The following is a 21,506-nucleotide window of genomic DNA, read 5'->3' on the forward strand; positions in this document are numbered from 1 at the left end:
GTGCATCCCCTCAGCTCCTAATGCCCTCCCTGGTCCTAGTGCGCCCCCTAGCTCCTACTGTGTAGTGCATCCCCTCAGCTCCTAATGCCCTCCCGGGTCCTAGTGCGCGCCCTAGCTCCTACTGTGTAGCGCATCCCCTCAGCTCCTAACGCACTCCCAGCTCCTAGTGCGCCCCTCTCGTTTCTGCCCCTCCCCCACCCCCTCGCTGCCTCTCTCTCCCCGTTCATGCCCCTTCCCTAGCCGGCACGCCGTTGCTCCCCGCTCTTTCTCTCTGCCGTGGCCCCTTTAAGGCCGGAGCGGGGCGGCGGGGCCTGGGCTGTGACGCCGCAGCCCCCGCGAGGGGGCGTGGCCCCGCCGGTGACGCTGCCCGCGAGCGCGGCGGCCGCGAGACACCAACATGGCGCCTGGCGGCGGGCGGCGGCGCGGCGGCGGCAGAGGCGGCGGCGGCGGCAGCGGGCCCGGGCCGGGCCCCGGGGGGGGCGGGGGCGGCGGCGGGGGGGGTTTCCCGTTGCCGTCTCCTCCCCCGCTGCTGCCGCCGTTGCTGCTGCTGCTGGCGCTGCCCAGCGGGGCCGTGCCGTCGGGGGACAGCGTGATCCTGGGCATGAGGCTGGAGGAGAGCACGAAGCCGCCGGCGGGAGCCCCGACCCGCGGCCCCATCCGTGTGACGGAAGGCAGCGAGGTCCTGCTGCGGCTCTACGGGCGCGGCCTCGGGCCCCGCATCGGCGAGCGGGTGGCGTTCGCCGAGCTGTTGAGCGCCTCCGGGAACTCCTCTGTGGCCAACGGCACCTGCCCGGAGCGCTCCCAGGACCTGCTGGTCCAGCCCGGCCCCACCGAGGCCAGCGACACCTCGGCGCTGCTGAGGGTCCGCGTCCAGCCCCTGCGCAAGGACGAGCAGGCCAAGACCTACGTGCTGTGCACCCAGCAGCAAGCCGGCCAAGCCTGGCTGCCCCACCAAGGCCCCGACGGCTGGATCGTGGTGCTGGAGGAGAAGAAGTCGCTGCTGCCCCTCTGGCTGCAGGTGATCCTGATCGCCCTGCTGCTGGTGCTCTCGGGGATGTTCAGCGGCCTCAACCTGGGGCTGATGGCCCTGGACCCCATGGAGCTGCGCATCGTGCAGAACTGCGGCACCGAGAAGGAGAAGCGCTACGCCCGCAAGATCGAGCCCATCCGCCGTAAGGGGAACTACCTGCTCTGCTCCCTGCTGCTGGGCAACGTCTTGGTGAACACCACCCTCACCATCCTCCTGGATGACCTCATCGGCTCCGGCATCGGCGCCGTGGTCGCCTCCACCATCGGCATCGTCATCTTCGGGGAGATCGTGCCCCAGGCCCTCTGCTCCCGCCACGGCTTGGCCGTGGGCGCCAACACCATCGTGGTCACCAAGTTCTTCATGCTGGTGACCTTCCCCCTCTCCTACCCCATCAGCAAGCTCCTCGACTGCGTCCTGGGCCAGGAGATCGGCACCGTCTACAACCGCGAGAAGCTGGTGGAGATGCTGAAGGTGACGGAGCCTTACAACGACCTGGTGAGGGAGGAGCTCAACATGATCCAGGGGGCCCTGGAGCTGCGCACCAAGACGGTGGAGGACGTGATGACCCCCTTGCAGAACTGCTTCATGATCAACAGCGATGCCATCCTGGACTTCAACACCATGTCCGAGATCATGGAGAGCGGCTTCACCCGCATCCCCGTCTACGAGGGGGAGCGCTCCAACATCATGGACATCCTCTACGTCAAGGACCTGGCCTTTGTCGACCCCGACGACTGCACCCCCCTCAAGACCATCACCAAGTTCTACAACCACCCTGTCCACGTCGTCTTCCACGACACCAAGCTGGATGCCATGCTGGAGGAGTTCAAAAAGGGTGAGAGAGAGAAGGGGGAGTGGGGGGCGGGGGGAGGGCTCCGGGAGGGTTCCCTCTGCTTGCCCTGCCTCTCGGTGCTGCTTTCTTAGGAGTCAGGGAACTGGGTTGGAAGGGAGCTCAGAGTCGGGGAATTGGGTTGGAAGGGAGCTCAGAGTCAGGGAATTGGGTTGGAAGGGAGCTCAGAGTCAGGGAATTGGGTTGGAAGGGAGCTCAGAGTCAGGGAATGGTTTGGGTTCGAAGGGACCTCCGAAGGGCATCCAGGGGAAGGACCTCCGAAGGGCATCCAGGCCAACCCCCTCTGCAGTCAGCAGGGACATCCTCCTCTAGATCAGGTTGCTCAGAGCCCTGTCCGGCCTCACCTCGAATGTCTCCAGGCCTCAACTACCTCCCTGGGCAACCTGTTGCAGTGTTCCACCACGCTCGTGGTGCAGAACTCGTGCCTCACATCCAATCTCAATCTGCTCTGCTCTGGTTTGAAGCCATTGCCCCTGGGCCTGTCCCTGCAGGCCTTTGGGAGCAGTCCCTCTGCAGCCTTCCTGTAGCCCCTTCAGCTACTGCAGGGTTGTTACTAGGTCTCCTCAGAGCCTTCTCCAGGCTCAACACCCCCAGCTCCCTCAGCCTGTCCTCATAGCAGAGCTGCTCCAACCTCCTGATCGTTTATGTGGCCTCCTCTGGACCCTCTCCATCAGCTCCATGTCCTCACCTCAGCTCCAGACCTCAAGCCTGGCCCCAAGGGCTTCGTGGGATGGGTTGGAAGGGACTTCAAAGCTCATCCAAGTTCCAACCCCGGGGCAACCTGTTGCAGTGCAGAACTTGTTCCTCACATCCAATCTCAATCTGCTCTGCTCCAGTTCGAAGCTGTTGCCCCTGCTCCTACTCTTCTCTTCCTCTTCCTCCTCCTTGGCTGGTGGAGGCCAGAAGCCAAACTCGGTGGAGTTTGTGGATCTAACCCCCCCCAGGGTGCCCATGCTGTGGGTGGCTGTGATCTGGAGGGGACAGGTTCCTTGGGGACACTGTTGTGGTGCTGCTGGGGATGGGGAGCGAGGCCCCAGCCCAGGGGAGGCTGCCCTGTGCCTGCAGCTTGGACCTTCCAGGGGTTGGTGTCGTGCCAGGGAGGGAAAAGCTCAGCTCCCAGCCTCGGGAAGCACTTTGGGAGCGCTGACTCGCACCTTGGGTTTAATTATGGGCCCTGGAGGCCCTTGAGTAGCTGCCTGAACGTTGCTCAGCTGCCTGCTCTGGGCTGGGCACCTTCCTCCAGGCACTTCCTCGTGGTGAGGAACCGGTGCTGGCCTCCATCCCTGCTCTCCTGCCTGCCCCTGGCCCCAGGGCACCTCACAGAGGCAGCTCTGCAGGGAGGGCTGGGAGGAGGGGCAGGACCTGGTTCCAGCAGGGGCTGAGCCCACTGGGAGCAGGGAGGGCTCTGGGGCAGGATTTGTCCATGCTCAGGGCCTTGCCAGCCCAGGGAGAGGTCTCTCTTGCCCTCCCCAGCCTCTCTCTGCTCCTGTGGCAGCCTGGCTTGGGATGGAGCTTGGAGCCTGCCCATGGAGCAGCTGTGCTGGGTGATGCCAGCCCTCAGCTGTGCAGGACATGACCCCCAGCTCTCCTCCAGCTCCCCTTGCCCAGGTTTGCTGCCTCCTCCTGCCTGTTTTGGGGAGGGGCAGGCTGAGATTGAAGGGCTCCAAGGATTCCTCCTCTTCCTGCTGAGCTTGGCTGAAGGCTTGGGGGTTGATAGTACCTGGAGCACTGTGTCCAGTCCTGGAGCCCCCAGCACAAGAAGGGCACAGAGCTGTTGGTGAGGGTCCAGAGGAGGCCACAAAGATGATCAGAGGGCTGGAGAATCTCTCCTGTGGGGACAGGCTGGGAGAGGTGGTGAGGAAAACTCCAGGAAGACTTCAGAGCAGCCTCCCAGTACCTGCAGGGGCTCCAGGAGAGCTGGGGAGGGACTTTGGACAAGGGCTGGGAGTGCCAGGCTGAGGGACAATGGCTTTGAGCTGGGAGAGGGGAGACTGAGAGTGGAGATGAGGAAGGAATTGTTGAGAGTGAGGCTGGGGAGAGCCTGGCCCAGGCTGCCCAGGGAGGCTGTGGCTGCCTCCTGCCTGGAGGTGCTCAGGACCAGGCTGGCTGAGGCCTGGAGCAAGCTGGGCTGTTTGGGGGTGTCCCTGCCTTTGGCAGGGGGTTGGAGCTGGGTGAGGAGGACATGGAACTGCTGGGGCAGGTCCAGGGCCTTGGCTGATCCTGCAGCTCCCTTCCAGCCCAAACCCATTCCACTGATCTGTGAACCTCGCGGCCTCGGAGCTGCCCCGGGGGTGAGCAAGCTTAGCAAATGCTTTTGCTCCACTCTGAGGCCATCTCATCCCATCCACCTCCCTACTCCCCCTTCCCCCCCACTTCCAAAGCCCAGCAGTTGCTGGAGCAGAGTGCTGCTGGAGGGATCCTGGCTGCTTGGCAGCAGCTTTCCCTCTGCCGAAGCCTTATTAAGGGATTTGCAGCTCCGCTGGTTCCGGTCGCAAAGCTGCCTCAGGCCCCTGAGGGTATTTTTCCATCAGGTAATTTGTGAGGCCTGGGATGGCTCTGAGGTCACTTTCTGAACCCCAGGCCCTCTGGAGGCAGCAGAGCAGTGACCCTCAAGCTTCATCCCAGCGATCCAGGCCGAGATGGGAAGCGGGAAGCAGAAGGATGAAGAGGGAAAGCTCAGCGCCGATGGTTCCCAGGCCGGGGCCTGGCACCAGGCTTCTCCCCCCCATGGAATGGGTTGGGTTGGAAGGGACCTCCAAGATCATCCAGTTCCAACCCTCTTCTGTGTGCAGGGACACCTCCCAGCAGCCCAGGTTGCTTCAGGCCTCATCCAGCCTGGCCTTGAGCACCTCCAGGCAGGAGGCAGCCACAGCCTCCCTGGGCAGCCTGTGCCAGGCTCTCCTCACCCTCACTGCCAACAATTTCTTCCTCATCTCCAGGCTAAGTGTCACAAAGGTGTCCCAGATGCTGCCTGTGGGGTGGCAGCTCCCAGTGACATCAGTGCTTGGCTTGCTGCCTTTGCACAGAACCACAAACTCACAGGGATGGAAGAGACCTTGAGGTCATTGAGTCCAGCCACAGCCTGGGCACAGCTCCCTGGGCATAGCTCCCTGGGCACAGCTCCCTGGGCACAGCTGGTGGAGCACGGCCCTGAGCTCATCCAAATGCCTTTGAAACCCTTCCAGGGGTGGGAACTCCAACACTTGCCCTGGGCAGCCTGGGCCAGGCCTTGATAACCCTTAAGGGCAAGAAATTGTTCCTCATGGCCAACCTGAGCCTGCCCTGGGGTGACCTGAGGCCATTTCTTGTTCCTGGGGAGAAGAGCCCAACCCCCATCCTGGCTCCAGCCTCCTGTCTGGAGAGAGCCAGAAGGTCTCCCCTTGGCCTCCCTCTTCCCCTGCTCCTCCCCAGCCCTCTCCTCCAGACCCTTCCCCACCTTCCTTGCCCTTCTCTGGCCCTCCTCCAGGCAGCCAGGAGCCCAACCCTGAGCCCAGCCCTCAAGCTGTGGCCTCCCCCATGCCCAGCCCCGGGGCACCATCCCTGCCCTACTCCTGCTGCCCACTCCAGGCCAGGCTGCTGGTGACCTTCTTGGCCACCTGGGCACCCCCTGGCTCCTCTCCAGCTGCTGGCACCCAGCACCCCCAGGGCCTTTCCCCACCAGGCACTTTCCAGCCTGGAGCCTTCTTTGGGGTTGTTGTGCCCCAGCTCCTCTTGGTGTGGGGTTTTGAGTGGGATAGAACCCTGTGGGGTTCTCCCAAGGCTGTTGCTCACCCTCCTCATGCAAGGACCATCCCAGCACAGGGTGCCCTCAGGGTCTGTCAGCCAGCCCCATGCCCTTTGCTCCCCACAGGCTGTTTGCTTTGCCACCAGCCGCTCCCCGCTCGGCCCAGAGAGGACCCAGCTGCTTGAGTCATCAGGGCTGCTCCCACACCCCAGCCCTCTCAGCTCCTGCTCTGAAGGGCCCACCACGCCTTGGATGCTTGCACAAAAGCTTTGCCTGGCCCAAGCCACGACTGGAGGAGCTTTTTGCTCCTCTTTTTGCAGCAGGGTGGCCTGAGCTTGGCCAGAGGAAGGAGGAGGAGGGCAGCTGTGGGCTGCCCAGCCCTGGAAGCAGCTTTCCCTGAGGGATGAGGATCCTGTGACCACCAGCTGGGATGGAGGCAGTGAGCAGGATGGCCCTCAGGACACCTTGGCCAGAGGAAGGAGGAGAAGGGCAGCTGTGTGCTGCCCAGCCCTGGAATCAGCTTTCCCTGAGGGATGAGGATCCTGTGGCCACCAGCTGGGATGGAGGCAGTGAGCAGGATGGTCAGCAAGATACCTTGGCCAGAGGAAGGAGGAGAAGGGCAGCTGTGTGCTACCCATCCCTGAAATCAGCTTTCCCTGAGGGATGAGGATCCTGTGGCCACCAGCTGGGATGGAGGCAGTGAGCAGGATGGCCTGCAGGACACCTTGGCCAGAGGAAGGAGGAGAAGGGCAGCTGTGTGCTACCCAGCCCTGAAATCAGCTTTCCCTGAGGGATGAGGATCCTGTGGCCACCAGCTGGGATGGAGGCAGTGAGCAGGATGGCCCTCAGGACACCTTGGCCAGAGGAAGGAGGAGAAGGGCAGCTGTATGCTGCCCAGCCCTGGAATCAGCTTCCCCTGAGGGGTGAGGATCCCATAGCCACCAGACAGGGTTGAGGAGGGTGGAGGTGGTCAGCAGGATGGCCTGCAGGACACCTTGGCCAGAGGAAGGAGGAGAAGGGCAGCTGTGTGCTGCCCAGCCCTGGAATCAGCTTTCCCTGAGGGATGAGGATCCTGTGACCAGCAGCTGGGGATGAGGAGGCTGGAGGTGGTGAGCAGGATGCCCCCCAGGACACCTTGCTGGTGGCCCAGGAGTGAGTGTGGTGCTTGAGGAGGTAGAAGTGGCTTTGTTTTGGGCTGTATTGAGGTCAGGGAGGGAATGTCACCATCCTCCCTGCCTTGGTGTGCCCAGGCTGGGGACAGCTGCCCAGCAGGTCACTGCCTGGCTCCTCTCCCCACAGCAGAGCTGAGTGTTCCTCCTCCCAGGAGTTTTCCCTGGGGTTCAGTGAGATTTGGGGATGAAACTGGAGGCCCAGCACAGAGAGGCTGAGCCTGGCAGGGGCAGTGAGGGCTTTGGTGTGGTGTAGTGGTTTGGGGTTAGCTGGAGTAAAGCCACCTGTGGTAGAGGAAGCTCAGGAAGTTCAAGCAGGGCAGGGGGAGGGGAGGAGCAACCTGCAGCAGCACAGGGGAGGGGAACCTGCTGGGGAGCAGCTCCAGGAGGAGGAGCTGGGAGTGCTGGGGGACAAGAAGGTGCCCAGGAGCCAGCAGTGTGCCCTGGGGGCCAAGAAGGCCTCAAGGGTGTCCGGGGGGGCATGGAGAGGAGTGTGGGCAGCAGGGTGAGGGAAGCTCTTCTGCTCTGCTCAGCCCTGGGGAGGCCACAGCTGCAGTCCTGGCTCCAGCTCTGGGCTCCCCAGGTGCAGAGGGACAGGGAAGTGCTGGAGAGAGTCCAGAGCAGGCTAGGAAGCTGCTGAGGGGCCTGGAGCAGCTCTGGCAGCAGCAAAGGCTGAGAGCCCTGGGGCTGAGAGCCTGCAGAAGAGCAGCCCCAGAGGGGAGCTGAGCAATGCTCAGCAAGAGCTGAAGGAGCTGTGGGGGGCAAGAGGCTGGGGCCAGGCTCTGCTGAGTGGTGCCCAGGGCCAGGCCAAGGGGCAAGGGGCACAAAGTGGCAGCCAGGAGGTTCTGTTTGCCCCTGAGGAGAAAGTTGTTTGTTGGGAGGGTGCTGGAGGCCTGGAGCAGGCTGCCCAGAGAGGTTGTGGAGTCTGCTGGTGTGGAGAGCTTCCAACCCCCCCTGGGCATTGTGCTGCTGGGCAAGCTGCTGTGGGTGCCCCTGGTGGGGCAGGGGGGTTGGACTGGGTGAGCTCCAGAGCTGCCTTCCCACCCACCCCACGCTGGGGTGCTGGGATCCTGTCCTGCCCATGTGGGCTGAGGCCAGCAGTGCAGAGCTGGCTCCTCCAGGAGAAGTCTTCCTGCTGGCCAGGGCCTGGCAGCTGGTGGCTGGCACTGGCTGGGCACTGCCTGCCTGCCCTTGGCTCTCTTCCCTTGGTGCTGCTGCAGCTCCAGGTGTCCTGAGCAAACTTTGCACCAGGCTGGGCCCAGCCTGGCTCAGCTTGGCAGAGCTGCTGAGGCAGTGGGGAGAGGTCAGGGCCCTGGCATAGTCCTGCTTCAGGGCTGTGCCGTCGGCAGCGCCGTGCCAGGGTGCCAGCCTGGCACCGTGCCGCAGCCTGGTGACGCTGTGCTCGCCCAGGGACGCGTCCAGGGACACATCCCTGGCTACCTTGAACCCCCTGCCCGAGCTCACACCCCTCTGAGGCGCCTGGCAGGGCTGCCACAGCCTTAATGATCCTCATTAGGCTGGGGCTGGGGCCCGGCCCCGGGGCTGCTCTGGCTTTGAACTGCTTTATTGTTCCGCGGCTGGCTGGGGAGGTGGTGGGGAGGGAAGGGCAGGGCCTGCTGCAAATCTCGGGGTGCTGGCACCCAGCAGAGCAGCTGGGGGTGGGTCTCATGATGCCCATCCACCTGTCTGCCCACAGGCAAGTCCCACCTGGCCATCGTGCAGAAGGTGAACAACGAGGGCGAGGGAGATCCCTTCTACGAGGTGCTGGGGCTGGTGACCCTGGAGGATGTCATCGAGGAGATCATCAAGTCTGAGATCCTGGATGAGTCAGACGCATACAGTAGGTCCTGGGGCTTCCCCCACCCCTCCTCCTCCTGGGCTGGGGTCCTGCCAGGCCTCCCTGCAGCTGGGCAGGAGGAAGAAGCTGCAGCAGCACAGGCTGGGAGGGGATCTGCTGGAGAGCAGCCCCAAGGAGAAGGAGCTGGCAGTGCTGCTGGGCAGCAAGGGCTGCAGGGCACAGCATTGTGCCCTGGGGGCCAAGAAGGCCAAGGGGGTCCTAGGGGCATTCAGAGGAGTGTGGCCAGCAGGGCCAGGGAGCTTCTCCTCCCCCTCTGCTCTGCCCTGCTGAGGCCACACCTGGAACATTGCATCCAGCTCTGGGCTCCCCAGTTGAGCAGGGAGAGGGAGCTGCTGGAGAGAGTCCAAGGGAGGGCTGCAAGGCTGCTGAAGGGACTGCAGCAGTGCCTGGGGAGGAGAGGCTGAGAGCCCTGGGGGTGCTGAGTGTGGAGAGGAGAAGGCTGAGAGGGATCTGATCAATGTCTCTCAAGAGCTGAGGGCTGGGGGGCAGGAGGGAGGGGACAGGCTCTGCTCAGCTGCACCCTGGCACAGGCCAAGGGGCAAGGGATGGAAAGTGCAGCCCAGGAGGTTGCAGCTCAGCAGGAGGAGGAACTTCTGCCCTGGGAGGCTGCCAGAGGCCTGGAGCAGGCTGCCCAGAGAGGTTGTGGAGTCTCCTTGTGTGGAGCCTTTGCAGCCCTGTCTGGATGTGTTCCTGTGTGCCCTGGGCTGGGTTCTCTGCTCCTGCTCTGGCAGGGGGCTGGGGCTGGGAGATCTTTGGAGGTCCCTTCCACCCCCTGACCTCCTGTGTAAGCTGTGATCCCTGACAGCCTTGGCTCTCCCCACAGCTGACAACTGCAACAGGAAGAAGGTTGGCAACCAGAAGGGCAAGAGAGACTTCTCAGCCTTCAAGGACCCAATCAATGAGCTGAAGGTGAAGGTCTCCCCACAGCTGCTGCTGGCTGCCCACCGCTTCCTCTCCACAGGTGAGCTCTGGGGGGAGCAGACTCCCAGATCCAGGTACCCCCAGCTGGGCAGTGGCAGCACAGCTGCCAGCCATGAGGCCTCCCTTCCCACCTGCTCACACCACAGAGTGCTGCCCCAACCACCTTGGCCAGAAGTTCTGAGCTGCTTGTGTCTGCCCTTGGGGCACAGCAACCCCAGGGAAGGCTCCAGGCTGGAAAGTGCCTGGTGGGAAAGGACCTGGGGGGTGCTGGGTGCCAGCAGCTGGAGAGGAGCCAGGGGGGTGCCCAGGTGGCCAAGAAGGTCACCAGCAGCCTGGCCTGGAGTGGGCAGCAGGAGCAGGGCAGGGATTGTGCCCCTGGGCTGGGCACTGGGGAGGCCACAGCTTGAGGGCTGGGCTCAGGGTTGGGCTCCTGACTGCCAGAAGGACTTTGAGGGCTGGAGCAGGGCCAGAGAAGGGTAAGAAAGGTGGAGAAGGGTCTGGAGAAGAGGGCTGGGGAGGAGCAGCTGAGGGAGCTGGGGAGAAGGAGGCTGAGGGAAGACCTTCTGGCTCTCTGCAGCTCCTTGAAAGGAGGCTGGAGCCAGGTGGGGGTTGAGCTCTTCTGCCAAGGAACAAGGGACAGGACAAGAGGACATGGCCTCAGGTCACCTCAGGGCAGGTTGAGGTTGGCCCTGAGGAACAATTTCTTGCCCTTGAGGGCTGCCCAGGCCTGGCCCAGGCTGCCCAGGGCAGTGGTGGTGTCTCAAGCCCTGGAGCTGTGGTGCTGAGGGCCAGGGAGTGGTGGTGCCCTGGCAGTGCTGGGTGAAAGGTTGGACCTTGAAGGTCTCTTGCAACCAAAGCCATTCTGTGGCTGTGTCTCTGACCCCCCCCCCTTCCCCTCTCACTCCCAGAGGTGTCTCTCTTCACACCCAACTGCATCTCAGAGAAGATCCTGCTGAGGCTGCTCAAGTACTCTGATGTCATCCAGGAGCTGAAGTTTGATGAGGAGAACAAGAGGTCCCCTCGGCACTTCCTCTACTGCAAGAACAAAGCTGCTGACTACTTCATCCTCATCCTGCAGGTACCCAGCCAGGGGCTGCCACTGCCACCCCCCACCCTGACCCAGCACCCTGCCAGGCCTCTGACTGGGCTGCTCTCATCCAGCCCAGCACCACGAGGCAGGGATCACAGCTCACAGAGGAGGTCAGGGGGTGGAAGGGACCTCCAGAGATCTCCCAGCCCCCTGCCACAACAGGAGCAGAGAACCCAGCCCAGGGCACACAGGAACACATCCAGACAGGGCTGCAAAGGCTCCACACAAGGAGACTCCACAACCTCTCTGGGCAGCCTGCTCCAGGCCTCTGGCAGCCTCCCAGGGCAGAAGTTCCTCCTCCTGCTGAGCTGCAACCTCCTGGGCTGCACTTTCCATCCCTTGCCCCTTGGCCTGTGCCAGGCTGCAGCTGAGCAGAGCCTGTCCCCTCCCTCCTGCCCCCCAGCCCTCAGCTCTTGAGAGACATTGATCAGATCCCTCTCAGCCTTCTCCTCTCCACACTCAGCACCCCCAGGGCTCTCAGCCTCTCCTCCCCAGGCACTGCTGCAGTCCCTTCAGCAGCCTTGCAGCCCTCCCTTGGACTCTCTCCAGCAGCTCCCTGTCCCTGCTCAACTGGGGAGCCCAGAGCTGGCTGCAATGTTCCAGGGGTGGCCTCAGCAGGGCAGAGCAGAGGGGGAGGAGAAGCTCCCTGGCCCTGCTGGCCACACTCCTCTGAATGCCCCCAGGACCCCCTTGGCCTTCTTGGCCCCCAGGGCACATTGCTGTGCCCTGCAGCCCTTGCTGCCCAGCAGCACTGCCAGCTCCTTCTCCTTGGGGCTGCTCTCCAGCAGATCCCCTCCCAGCCTGTGCTGCTGCAGCTTCTTCCTCCTGCCCAGCTGCAGGACTCTGCTCCCCTCCTGGCTGACCCTCAGCAGGTTGCTCTCTGCCCAGCTCTCAGCCTCTCCAAGCCTCTCTCAGTGGCCTCACAGCCTTCAGGGGGCTCAGCCAAGCCTCCCAGCACCATCAGCAAACTTGCTGAGCTCAGCCTGTCTGTCTGTCTGTCCCCTCCTCAGTGTCATTGATGCAGATGTTGATCAAGGTCCAACTCTCTGTCTTTTGCCCCCCTCAGGGCAAGGTGGAGGTGGAGGCTGGCAAGGAGTGCATGAAGTTTGAAGCTGGAGCCTTCTCCTACTACGGGGTCATGGCCCTTGGGCCCTCCCCTGCCACTGGTAAGCACCTCCTGACCACCTGGGTGCCAGTGTGGGCAGAGCTGCTGGGGGGGCTGAGGAGATGCTGCCCACCCTGGTGCCCCTCCAGCTCTCCTGGGGGGCTGTGAGGTCATTTATTGTCCTCAGGGAGCCCCCAGGGGTGCCCAGCAGCGGGCACAGGTCCATGCCCAAGCCTGCAAACCCTCTGCCAGGCTCTGCAGGCAGCCAGACACTGACTCCCTGCTCAACTTGGCATCAGGAGGTGGCCAACACCCATCATGGGCACAGCAAAGGGCAGCCACCACCCTCTCCTTCAACCCCAGAGGCTTCTCTTGACCTTGCCCTCTGCCCATCTGTGTTGTGCCCTTCTGTGCCCGTGCCCAGCCCCAGTGCCCAGCCCAGTGCTGTGTTGCCAGGGTGGGGACAGGATGGTAATGAGGTGCCAGGAGGGCTTGGCATGCCAGCTTGCCATGTGCTGGGAACTCATCCTGCTCCCTCCCCGTGCCCCCAGCTGCCTCACCCTGCATCTGAGTGCCACTTCAGGGGGCACAGCTCCTGCCCTGCTGTGGGCACAGAGTGGGGCTGAGGCTGGGCACACTGCTCCCTGCTGGCACCTGGCCCTGGGGTCCTGCATGCCCCATGACCACCACCCTCCTCTCTCTTCTCTCTGGCTGTGGCTGAGGAGCAGGGCTCCAGCTGTGGTGGTTTGTCCCATGCCAGCTGGCTGCTAAGGAGGTGCCACTCTCCCTGCCACCTCCTGTGCCACAGCAGCTCCCAGGACATGGCACCAGGCCCTCCTTGTCCCCACAACCCCCACCTCAGCCCTGGCCCCATGACCCCCCCAGGCTGCAGTCACAGTGTCCTTGTCCCCTGGGCAGTACCCAGCCTGGCACAGGAGGCCCAGAGGGGCTCAGGACTCCCTGGCACTGGTGGTGGCTGTTTGGTAGGGATCAAACCTGGCACTGCCTGGCACGGGGCTGTGCCAGTGCCCAAGAGCAGCTCCAGTGCCCATCCCTCCCTGGGCTGTGTTCCCAGTGCCCTGCCTGGCACCTTCTGGTATCAACATGGGCAGCTCCGGTGCCCATCCCTCACTGGGCTGTGCCCCCAGTGCCCTGCCTGGCACCTTCTGCTGTCACCATGGGCAGCTCCAGTGCCCCTTACTCCCTGCCTGGCACCTTCTGCTGTCACCATGGGCAGCTCCAGTGCCCATCCCTCCCTGCCTGGCACCTTCTGCTGTCACCACGGGCAGTTCCAGTGCCCCTTACTCCCTGCCTGGCACCTTCTGCTGTCACCATGGGCAGCTCCAGTGCCCATCCCTCCCTGCCTGGCACCTTCTGCTGTCCCCACGGGCAGTTCCAGTGCCCATCCCTCCCTGGGCCGAGGCCCCGGCGCCCCTGCCTGGCACAGGGTCGTGCCCGCGGGGGCAGCGCGGTGCCAGCCCCGCCGGGCAGGCTGCCGGGGGCGGCAGCGGCGAGCTCCCCGGTGCCGGTGTCCCCGCAGAGCCGCGCTCGCCGTCGCACGTCGGCAGCCTGAACCGCTCCGCCTCGCTCGGCCACCAGGAGCGCTCCGAGTCGGTGTCGTCTGCGGTCAGCGGCAGCAGCAATCAGCTCAGCGCCGCCGCCCACCAGTACGTGGCAGACTTCAGCGTCAGAGCCCTCACCGACCTCCAGTTCGTCAAGGTGGGGCAGGGGGACAGGGAGTGTGGGCAGCAGGGCAAGGGAGCTTCTCCTGCCCCTCTGCTCTGCCCACAGCTGCAGCCCTGGCTCCAGCTCTGGGCTCCCCGGCTCCAGCTCTGGGCTCCCCAGGTGCAGAGGGACAGGGAAGTGCTGGAGAGACTCCAGGGCAGGCTGGGAAGCTGCTGAGGGGCCTGGAGCAGCTCTGGCAGCAGCAAAGGCTGAGAGCCCTGGGGCTGAGAGCCTGCAGAAGAGCAGCCCCAGAGGGCAGCTGAGCAATGCTCAGCAAGAGCTGAAGGAGCTGGGGGGGGCAAGAGGCTGGGGCCAGGCTCTGCTGAGTGGTGCCCAGGGCCAGGCCAAGGGGGCAAGGAGCACAAAGTGGCAGCCAGGAGGTTCTGTTTGCCCCTGAGGAGAAAGTTGTTTGGTGTGAGGGTGCTGGAGGCCTGGAGCAGGCTGCCCAGAGAGGTTGTGGAGTCTCCCTGTGTGGAGAGCTTCCAACCCCCCTGGGCATTGTGCTGCTGGGCAGGGTGCTGTGGGTGCCCCTGGTGGGGCAGGGGGGTTGGACTGGGTGCTCTCCAGAGCTGCCTTCCCAACTCTACCACCCTGGGATCTGAGGATTCTGTAATGTGTTGAAGCTCTCTAGCAAATGAGATCCTCTCTGCCCCCCTGAGCCTTCCAGGTTTCACACCTTGAAGCCTTTCTCCCTGGGTCAGGCTCCCTTGGATCCATTCTTCACGTCCTGTGCCCCTCAGCGAGCTGCTGTGGGTGCCCTGCTGGAGCCAGGGGGGGTTGGACTGGATGAGCTCCAGAGCTCCTTGCCCACTTCCCCAGCCTCTTCCTCCTCTCTCCCTGCACAGATCACACGGCAGGAGTACCAGAACGGGCTGACAGCCTCCCGCATGGACAGTTGCCCTCAGTCCCCCGACAGCAACACCCCCAGGGCGGAGCCGGTGGGGGCGGGGGCGGGGGAGAAACCGGAGCCCTGCGCGGCTCCCGACGAGACCACAAGCCTGCTGAGCTCCAGGAACTGCCTGGGCCGCCGCCCCCCCACACAGCCCGCTGGAGAACTCCATCTGACCACGGCCCCCCACCCCTCCCGGGGCTCTCCTGGCCGTGCCCCTGCCCTGCTTTGGTTTTCCTCGGGACCCTTTGCTCCTCCCCCGCCGGGAGCAGCGGGGAGGCCCCCGGTGGGGGCTGGGAGCGGCGGTGGCAGAGGCAGGAGTTGGATTTTGCTGCTGCTGCTCTCCAGGGTAGCTTGGGGGTTGGCTTAGCTTAAATGGAGAGCGGTGGAGGCAACGGGGGGGGGTGGAAACGGGGGTGGTGACACAGCGGTGGTGGAGATGGCAGCAGCACCAGGGGTGACCCTGCTGGTGGTGGAGATGGCAGCAGCACCAGGGGTGACCCTGCTGGTGGTGGAGATGGCAGCAGCACCAGGGGTGACCCTGCTGGTGGTGGAGATGGCAGCAGCACCAGGGGTGACCCTGCTGGTGGAGATGGTGGTGAAACCAGTGGTGAACCCCAGTGCTGAAGGTGATGGTGACACCAGTGGTGACCTCCGTGGTGAAGATGGTGACACCAGTGGTGACCTCGGTGGTGAGCCCGTGGCTGAAGATGGTGGTGACCCCCGGTGCTGCAGGGGGGTGGTGACACCAGCAGCGACCTCGGTGGTGGCCCCCTGCCCCAGTCAGGGCGGTGTGGTGCCCCGGGGTGGTGCTGCAGGTGGGTGGTGACACCAGCAGGACTCTCCTCCAGCCGCGCTGCCGCCGGCGCTCGTTCAGCTCAGGGAGCTTCAGGTCTCGGACGTCGCTAGGGGGCGCCCACCGTAGCCCCCGACCCAGGTTGGGCCGTCCCGGGGGGAGGTCCTCGGTGGTGTCCCCGAGGCGTGGCGGTGGGCAGGGACACTTTGGGTACAGCCTAACGGTGGCAGAGGCTCTCCCTTGGCCCCGGGGGGTGGGGGGGCGAGGCCGTGCCCCTTCCCCCTTCCCGGGGGCAGGGATACTGGGGGGGGGGGGGGGAGGCGGCGGTGGGCTCAGGGTCTCCGGCGGTCAGCCGGCTGTGACCCCAAGCCCCTCTGCCCTCCCGGGAGAACCCGCCCCCCTCTCCCCTTGCCCTTCCCTCCCCCCCCCCCCCCCAGCTAGTGACCAAAGTTGTACAGGCAGGAGGGGGCCAACGCCATGTTCCCCCCCCCCAGATCTCCCACTTCGCTATTGGGGCAACCTGGTAAGCAACCAGCTCGGCCCTCCCCCTCCCCCCGGCAAGGTACCAGGAGCTTCGTGCCCGGGGTTGGGGGAGTGGGGTGAGGGGGGAGTGGGGAGGCAAACAGCTCCCCCACCCTTCCCCTCCCTCCAGGGCACCCCCAAGGCCTCCCCCCCCCTCCCCCCCCCCCAAAAAAAAATAAGCACAAGTTCCCTGGGGCGACCTCTGTAAGTTATTGGGAGAAGGTTTTTAATTGTTACGGGGTGTGTTTTTTTTTGGGGGGGGGTTGTTTGTTAATCACATCTCGGCGATCAGGTCCTAGGTCCTCCCGCGGGATGCTGTTAGGAGAAGAATTATTAATAATAATAATAATTAATAATAATTACAACAACGGTGACAAAAAAAAGGAAAAAAGCTGGTTTTTAAAATGAAATCTTCCTCTATGCAAATCTCCTCCTCCTCCTCCCTCGCCCCCTCCCCAAATTCCTTCTTTTCCCAGCCCCCTCCCCTCCCCCCTCCGCCTTTGGAACTTCCTATTTATTTTCCTCATTCGGCTCAGATTTTATAGTAGGGGAAGGCCGGTCCCGGGAGGGACGGGGGGAGGCCGGGCCTCCCCTTTCCGGTTGTGCCCCTCCCTACCCCCCCCCCACAGCCACCCCCATTCCTCCTCTTCCTCCTCCGTCCCCCACCCCCCCGGTTGTAAAGGCGACCGCGGGGTTTTATTTGATGGGGTTTGGGTTTGGGTTGGGTTTTTTTTTTGTTGCCAGTTGGTTAATAAAATTCTATATCTGTACGTCGGCCGCCTCCGTTCTTCGCGCTGGGGCTGGGGGAGCCCAAGCGGGCAGGGAGATGTCACCGTGGGGGGAGAGGCTATTGCGCGGCCGCCTCCGCTTTAGGGCGCGCCGCGGCCCCTTTAAATCCTGCCCCGGGGCTTGTTTACAGAGAAGCGCGTGGCGCCGCCTCCCTCGGGAGGTGATTGGCTGCGCTGCGTGAAGCGAGCGGTGATTGGTTGCGAGGGCTGGGCACGCGGCGCTTTGATGCGGAGAAGAGGGGCGCGGCGAGAAAGCGGTGAGGCGGCCACTGATTGGCTGCTGTCGAGGGAGGTGGGCGGAGAGCGGCACGGGACACTGTGGCAGGCCCGGGTGGTAGAGCGGTGACGCACGCCGGAAGCGGAAGTGGCGTCACAGGGCGGCAGGCCGGAAGGTGGGTGATGGCGGTGGGGCTCTGCGGCTCTGAGGGGACTTTGCCGCCTTCGCGGTCAGCGGCCGGGCTCGGACGCTGGTCCGTTGGGGCGAGCGCCCCCACTTGACCGAGGTGCTGCACTGGGGTGACCTTGGTGAGGCCTCGGGGGCCGCCCGCGCTCAGCGCGCTCAGTCACTTCGTCCTCAGCGGCACCGGCTTCAAGTTCAGGCACTCCCGGCGCTGCCACCGCTCTCCCAGCTCCTCCCGTCCCGCCCGCGGGGACCTCTCGGGGAGCCGCCACGTGGAAGGCGAATGACTCCGGGAACGAGGTGCTGCGGTTGGTGACGCTGGAGGACTTTATGGGGGATGGCCAAGTCTGGAGGATTGCAGCGCTGCGACTGGGACAGGGAAGCGGAGTCGCCGCCGCGCACCCTTTAAAGTGTGCTCCTGGAGGTGCTGAAAGCCCAGCCCTGCCGTGGCTCCACGGGGAGGATGTCTCCCTCTGATGGCACCAGCGCGGTGGCCTGGTGATCACACAACGCTTCCCGGAGCGAGGTGAGTGCGGGCCGGAGCGCACTGCCTGCACCCTGCCAGCTGGGCTGCCCAGGGGGTCCCCGTGCGGTGTTGGGGGCTGCTTCCTGGCACCAAGCCGGCTCTGGCTGCACTCCCCACAGAGCTGGACCCCTTCAGCCTGCCCCAAAGAGGCTGTGCTGCCCTTGCTGAGCTGTCCCAGGGGCGCTCAGGAGCTGCAATTTGATGGCAACAACACTTGGCCCTGCTTCATCCTCATCCTGCAGGTGTGGCACTGGGGCATGACCGTCTGCCACCAGGCCTGGCTGCAGCTGATCAGCCCAGGATGTGTTCCCTCTGGGGGCTGTGTGGTGCTGGGTGCTCCTTACCACCCATCAGGGCATGTTGAGAGGCAGTGCCAGAAGCCCTCCTGAGCACTGTGCCTGTGCCAAACTGCCCCAAGGTCTCCCACCATGCCCAGTGCTGCTGCCACACCATGGCTGTGCCATGTGGCCCTGACCCTTTCCCCCTCCATGTGACACAGCTGCAGTACCTTGGTGCCCTCACATGCTCCAGAACCCCAATCCAGCCAAGTCATCATAGAATGGTTTGAGTTGGAAGGGACCTCAAAGATCATCCAGTTCTAACCCCCTGCTATGTGCAGGGACACCTCACACCAGGCCAGGATGCTCAAGGCCTCATCCAGCCTGGCCTTGAACACCTCCAGGGAAGAGGCAGCCACAGCCTCCCTGGGCAACCTGTGCCAGGCTTTCCCCACCCTCACTGTCAAGAATTCCTTCACCCAACAGCATTGTGCCAAAAATCCATCCCCAGCAGCTGAACCATGCTCCTGAGGCACCACAGCACCACACCAGGGCAGGAACTGGACAGGGCAGTGTTAGCTGCACCAGTAGCCCTGCTGTGAAGGGTCCAGGGTGGTGGTGAAGCCACCACCAGCAAGAAGCTAAGGCAGAGCAGCAGAGAGGCACACTCAGTACCTGCCACAGGTGACAGCAGAACCCCCTCCACAGGGAAGCAGAGAGGCAGGGCTGAAGCTCTTCTGCCTCCTTGGTGCTCCTGTTGGCTGCAGAATGAGCCCTGGCAGCCTCTCCTGCTTCAACAAGAGCTTGTTTGGCACTTCTAATGTGGTTTGTGTTAGGAAATAAAAGTCACTATGGGGGTTGGGGACAGCCTAAAAAAGATGCTGTAGCCCCCACCACGTGGCACAGGAGACAGAGAGGTGGAGATGGCACTGAGTGCTTTGTTTATCCATTGGAGATGAGTCTGGTGGCAGCCTGTGTCCCATGGCATGGTGGCTGTGCCCCACTCAGGTCTCCTCCAGCAGGTCCTGCTGGCTCTGTCCCTCTCAGGTCTCCTCCAGCAGGTCCTGCTGGCTCTGTCCCACTCAGGTCTCCTCCAGCAGCAGCTCCTGTTGGCTCTGTCCCACTCAGGTCTCCTCCAGCAGGTCCTGCTGGCTCTGTCCCTCTCAGGTCTCCTCCAGCAGGTCCTGCTGGCTCTGTCCCTCTCAGGTCTCCTCCAGCAGGCCCTGCTGGCTCTGTCCCTCTCAGGTCTCCTCCAGCAGGTCCTGCTGGCTCTGTTCCCCTCAGGTCTCCTCCAGCAGCTCCTGTTGGCTCTGTCCCTCTCAGGTGTCCTCCAGCAGGTCCTGCTGGCTCTGTCCCTCTCAGGTCTCCTCCAGCAGGTCCCTTACCCGCGGGTGGGCCACATCCCGGGGACGCTGCCCCCTGGTGTCGCAGACTCCGGCCAGCGCTGGGCTGTGCTGCAGGAGCAGGACACAGAGCTCCCGGTGGCCTTGCTCAGCCGCCTGTGGGTGGCACATTGGCATCAGCAGTGCGGTGGCACGGCGACAGGCTCCGGGGGGGGGGGGGGGGGGGAGGGACACCCCAAGCCCTGCCACCCACCTTGTGCAGGCTGCTGCGACCATCCCCGTCGGTGGCCGCTGGGTCAGCGCCGTGGGCGAGCAGGAGCTGGGCGACGGCCAGGTGGCCGCAGTAGCTGGCACGGTGCAGAGGGGTGGCACCGCCGGGGGTGCGGGCGTTGCAGCAGGCTCCCCGCTGCAGCAGCAGGCGGCAGACCCCCAGGTGCCCGTTGCGGCTGGCATAGTGCTGGGGGAGGACACGGAACAGGCAGGGAATGGGCAAGGGGCTCTGGCTCACCCGCTCTGATCCCGCCCCCACCCTGCCTGTGTCCCCCCCCCTTACCAGCGCCGTGTACCCTGCCAGGTCGGTCTGGCCGGGCTCCCCTCGCCGCTCCAGCAGCTCCAGCACCCGGGGCTCGTCCCCGTCCCGCGCTGCCGCCCAGATCCCTGTGGGCACCGGAGGGCACACATCAGGCAGGGACGGACGCCCCCCGGCTTCCCTCGTACCCCAGCCCCTGACCGGAGCCCCCCACCCCCGCGCCCGCCCTGCTGCCCTTCACCCACCCCGCTCGAAGTCCATCTCGGGCAGGCTCTGGTACACGCTGGGAACCGCCACCCGCGACGGGCAGCAGCGACCGGGCGGCGACTGCCTGCCTGCCGCCATGGCCGGACCGAGCGGGGACGCAGAGCGGGCCGAGCGGGGCCGAAGGGAGTCGAGGGAAGACCAGAAGGGACGAAAGGGGCTGGAGGGAAGCCGAGAATGGTCGAGCAGGGCAGAAGGGTTCCGAGAGGGCAAGGAAGGAGCGGAGGGAAGCTGGGAAACGCCGAAGGAAGTCGAGCGGGGCCGAGGGGAGCCGAGGGGAATCGAGCAAGGCCGAAGGGAGCCGAGAGAGGCCGAAGGGAGCCGAGCGGGGCCGAAGGGAGCCGAGCGGGGCCGAAGGGAGCCGAGCGGGGCCGAAGGGAGCCGAGCGGGGCCGAAGGGAGCCGAGGGAACCCGGGAAGGATTGAGCAGGGCCGAAGGGAGCCGAGAAGAGCCAAGCCGCACCAGGGCGCATGCGCGCTCCGCGACGCCGATCCCTTCCCACGAGGGCTGTGGCCAGACCCCCTCCCAGTACCCGCCCGGCTATGGGGGCGCCTCGGCCTCAGCACCCCCGCGTCCCCCAGCCCTGTAGAGTCCTGGGGCGGGGGGGCTCACCCCGCTGCCAGCAGGGTATTTGGGGCCCTCCTTCCCGCGGCTGTGAGGGTCCAGCCCTCCCCCCCTCCCCTGGGGGTGCCCAAGCCCCGCTTCCCACGGCCCTGGCAGCCCCTGGCCCCATTCCCAGCTTTCTTCCACCTCGGTCCTGCTTCCTCCCAGCTTCCCAGCACAGCCTCCCTGGGGACAACCCCCACACACACTCCCCCTTTCCAGCTACCCCCCCCCCCACGCTGACCACTCCCCCCCCCAGCATCCGGGGCTGGCGGGACACGGGCGCGGGGCCAGCTCCGGGACGTACCCAACCCACCCATCCCCCCGCGCCCCCCCCCGGGAGCCCAACGGCATCCCTGGGAACGGCTCCGAGCTGCCCTTTTATAGCTCCCAGCGAAGCCTCTTTGCTTTTTCCATGAGCTCAGATTTCCCCCGGGGAGGGGGGGGGGGAGGAAGAAGGGGTCCTCCCCCCACCCCCCCCTTCCCCCACCCCCCCCTTTCCAGCTCCCAGACCATTTATTAAGGGTTTTGGAGTTGGGAACTTTTGGAACTGAATCTTTTTTTTTATTCTTAATATAAAAATACTCAAAATATTTACAGCAAATAAATATATTTCGGTAACAAATAAATTACACTGGGGGGGGGGGAGGGGTTATACAAAAGGGACCTCGGAGGGCTGCGTGCAAAGGGGGAGGGGGGGGGGAGGGGGAAGTGCAGGCAGGGGAAGGGTCTCTACAGCCAGGGCTGGGGGGGTACAAAGCCCTGGGGGGGGTCGGGGGGGGGGGTGAGGAGGGCATTAGAAAAAGTTTTGTCACCCAAAAAGGTCCAAAATCGGCCCCCAAAAACCTCAGCCCTGGGGGCTGCCCCTTGGGGTAAAGCAGAGAGGGAGGAAGGGGAAGGGGAGGGGGGGGGGAAGAAGGGAGGGGAATGGTCTCGGTGGTGTCCTCCCCCCCCCCCGCCCAAAGCTGGTGGCTTGGCCCCAAGGTGTGGGGGGGGGGCCCAGGGTGTGGTACCGAAGATGGATGTGGTGAGCAGAGCGGTGCCCTGGGCCCAAGGCGGGTACCAGGGTGGCAGGCTGGGCCCCAAAGCTTGGGGG

The 21,506-nt window shown here is 64.5% G+C and overlaps 2 protein-coding genes across 2 annotated transcripts; one reads left to right on the forward strand and one right to left on the reverse strand.

The window, feature by feature from the left end:
• The first annotated feature begins 397 nt into the window (after nt 1–397).
• On the forward strand, nt 398–16,449 carry CNNM4 (cyclin and CBS domain divalent metal cation transport mediator 4). Its single transcript, XM_068156570.1, has 7 exons — nt 398–1,865; nt 8,470–8,613; nt 9,455–9,592; nt 10,461–10,630; nt 11,709–11,808; nt 13,288–13,466; nt 14,318–16,449. The coding sequence occupies exons 1-7, from the start codon at nt 398–400 to the stop codon at nt 14,729–14,731; spliced, it is 2,613 nt and encodes an 870-aa protein (XP_068012671.1). The 3' UTR covers nt 14,732–16,449.
• A 2,011-nt stretch (nt 16,450–18,460) lies between these two features.
• ANKRD39 (ankyrin repeat domain 39) lies at nt 18,461–20,334 on the reverse strand. The gene is made up of 4 exons (XM_068156638.1): nt 19,789–20,334; nt 19,568–19,671; nt 19,268–19,471; nt 18,461–19,170 (listed from the first exon to the last, which is right to left on the reverse strand). The coding sequence occupies exons 1-4, from the start codon at nt 19,886–19,888 to the stop codon at nt 19,030–19,032; spliced, it is 549 nt and encodes a 182-aa protein (XP_068012739.1). The 5' UTR covers nt 19,889–20,334; the 3' UTR covers nt 18,461–19,029.
• Nucleotides 20,335–21,506: the final 1,172 nt, after the last annotated feature.

This window comes from Melanerpes formicivorus, unplaced genomic scaffold (genome assembly GCF_026170545.1).
Source record: "Melanerpes formicivorus ecotype bairdi unplaced genomic scaffold, bMelFor1.0.p_v2 SCAF_34, whole genome shotgun sequence".
NCBI lineage: Eukaryota > Metazoa > Chordata > Aves > Piciformes > Picidae > Melanerpes > Melanerpes formicivorus.

What these genes read in the sequence shown, in the direction of transcription:
- CNNM4 (XM_068156570.1), top strand. Translation starts at nt 398, where the DNA reads ATGGCGCCTGGCGGCGGGCGGCGGCGCGGCGGCGGCAGAGGCGGCGGC. An exon ending in GCTGGAGGAGTTCAAAAAGG is followed by an intron (nt 1,866 to 8,469) that starts GTGAGAGAGAGA and finishes GTCTGCCCACAG; the next exon opens with GCAAGTCCCACCTGGCCATC. An exon ending in CCACCGCTTCCTCTCCACAG is followed by an intron (nt 9,593 to 10,460) that starts GTGAGCTCTGGG and finishes TCTCACTCCCAG; the next exon opens with AGGTGTCTCTCTTCACACCC.
- ANKRD39 (XM_068156638.1), bottom strand. Translation starts at nt 19,888, where the DNA reads ATGGCGGCAGGCAGGCAGTCGCCGCCCGGTCGCTGCTGCCCGTCGCGG. An exon ending in TGGCAGGGTACACGGCGCTG is followed by an intron (nt 19,472 to 19,567) that starts GTAAGGGGGGGG and finishes GTCCTCCCCCAG; the next exon opens with CACTATGCCAGCCGCAACGG. An exon ending in GTCGCAGCAGCCTGCACAAG is followed by an intron (nt 19,171 to 19,267) that starts GTGGGTGGCAGG and finishes TGCCACCCACAG; the next exon opens with GCGGCTGAGCAAGGCCACCG.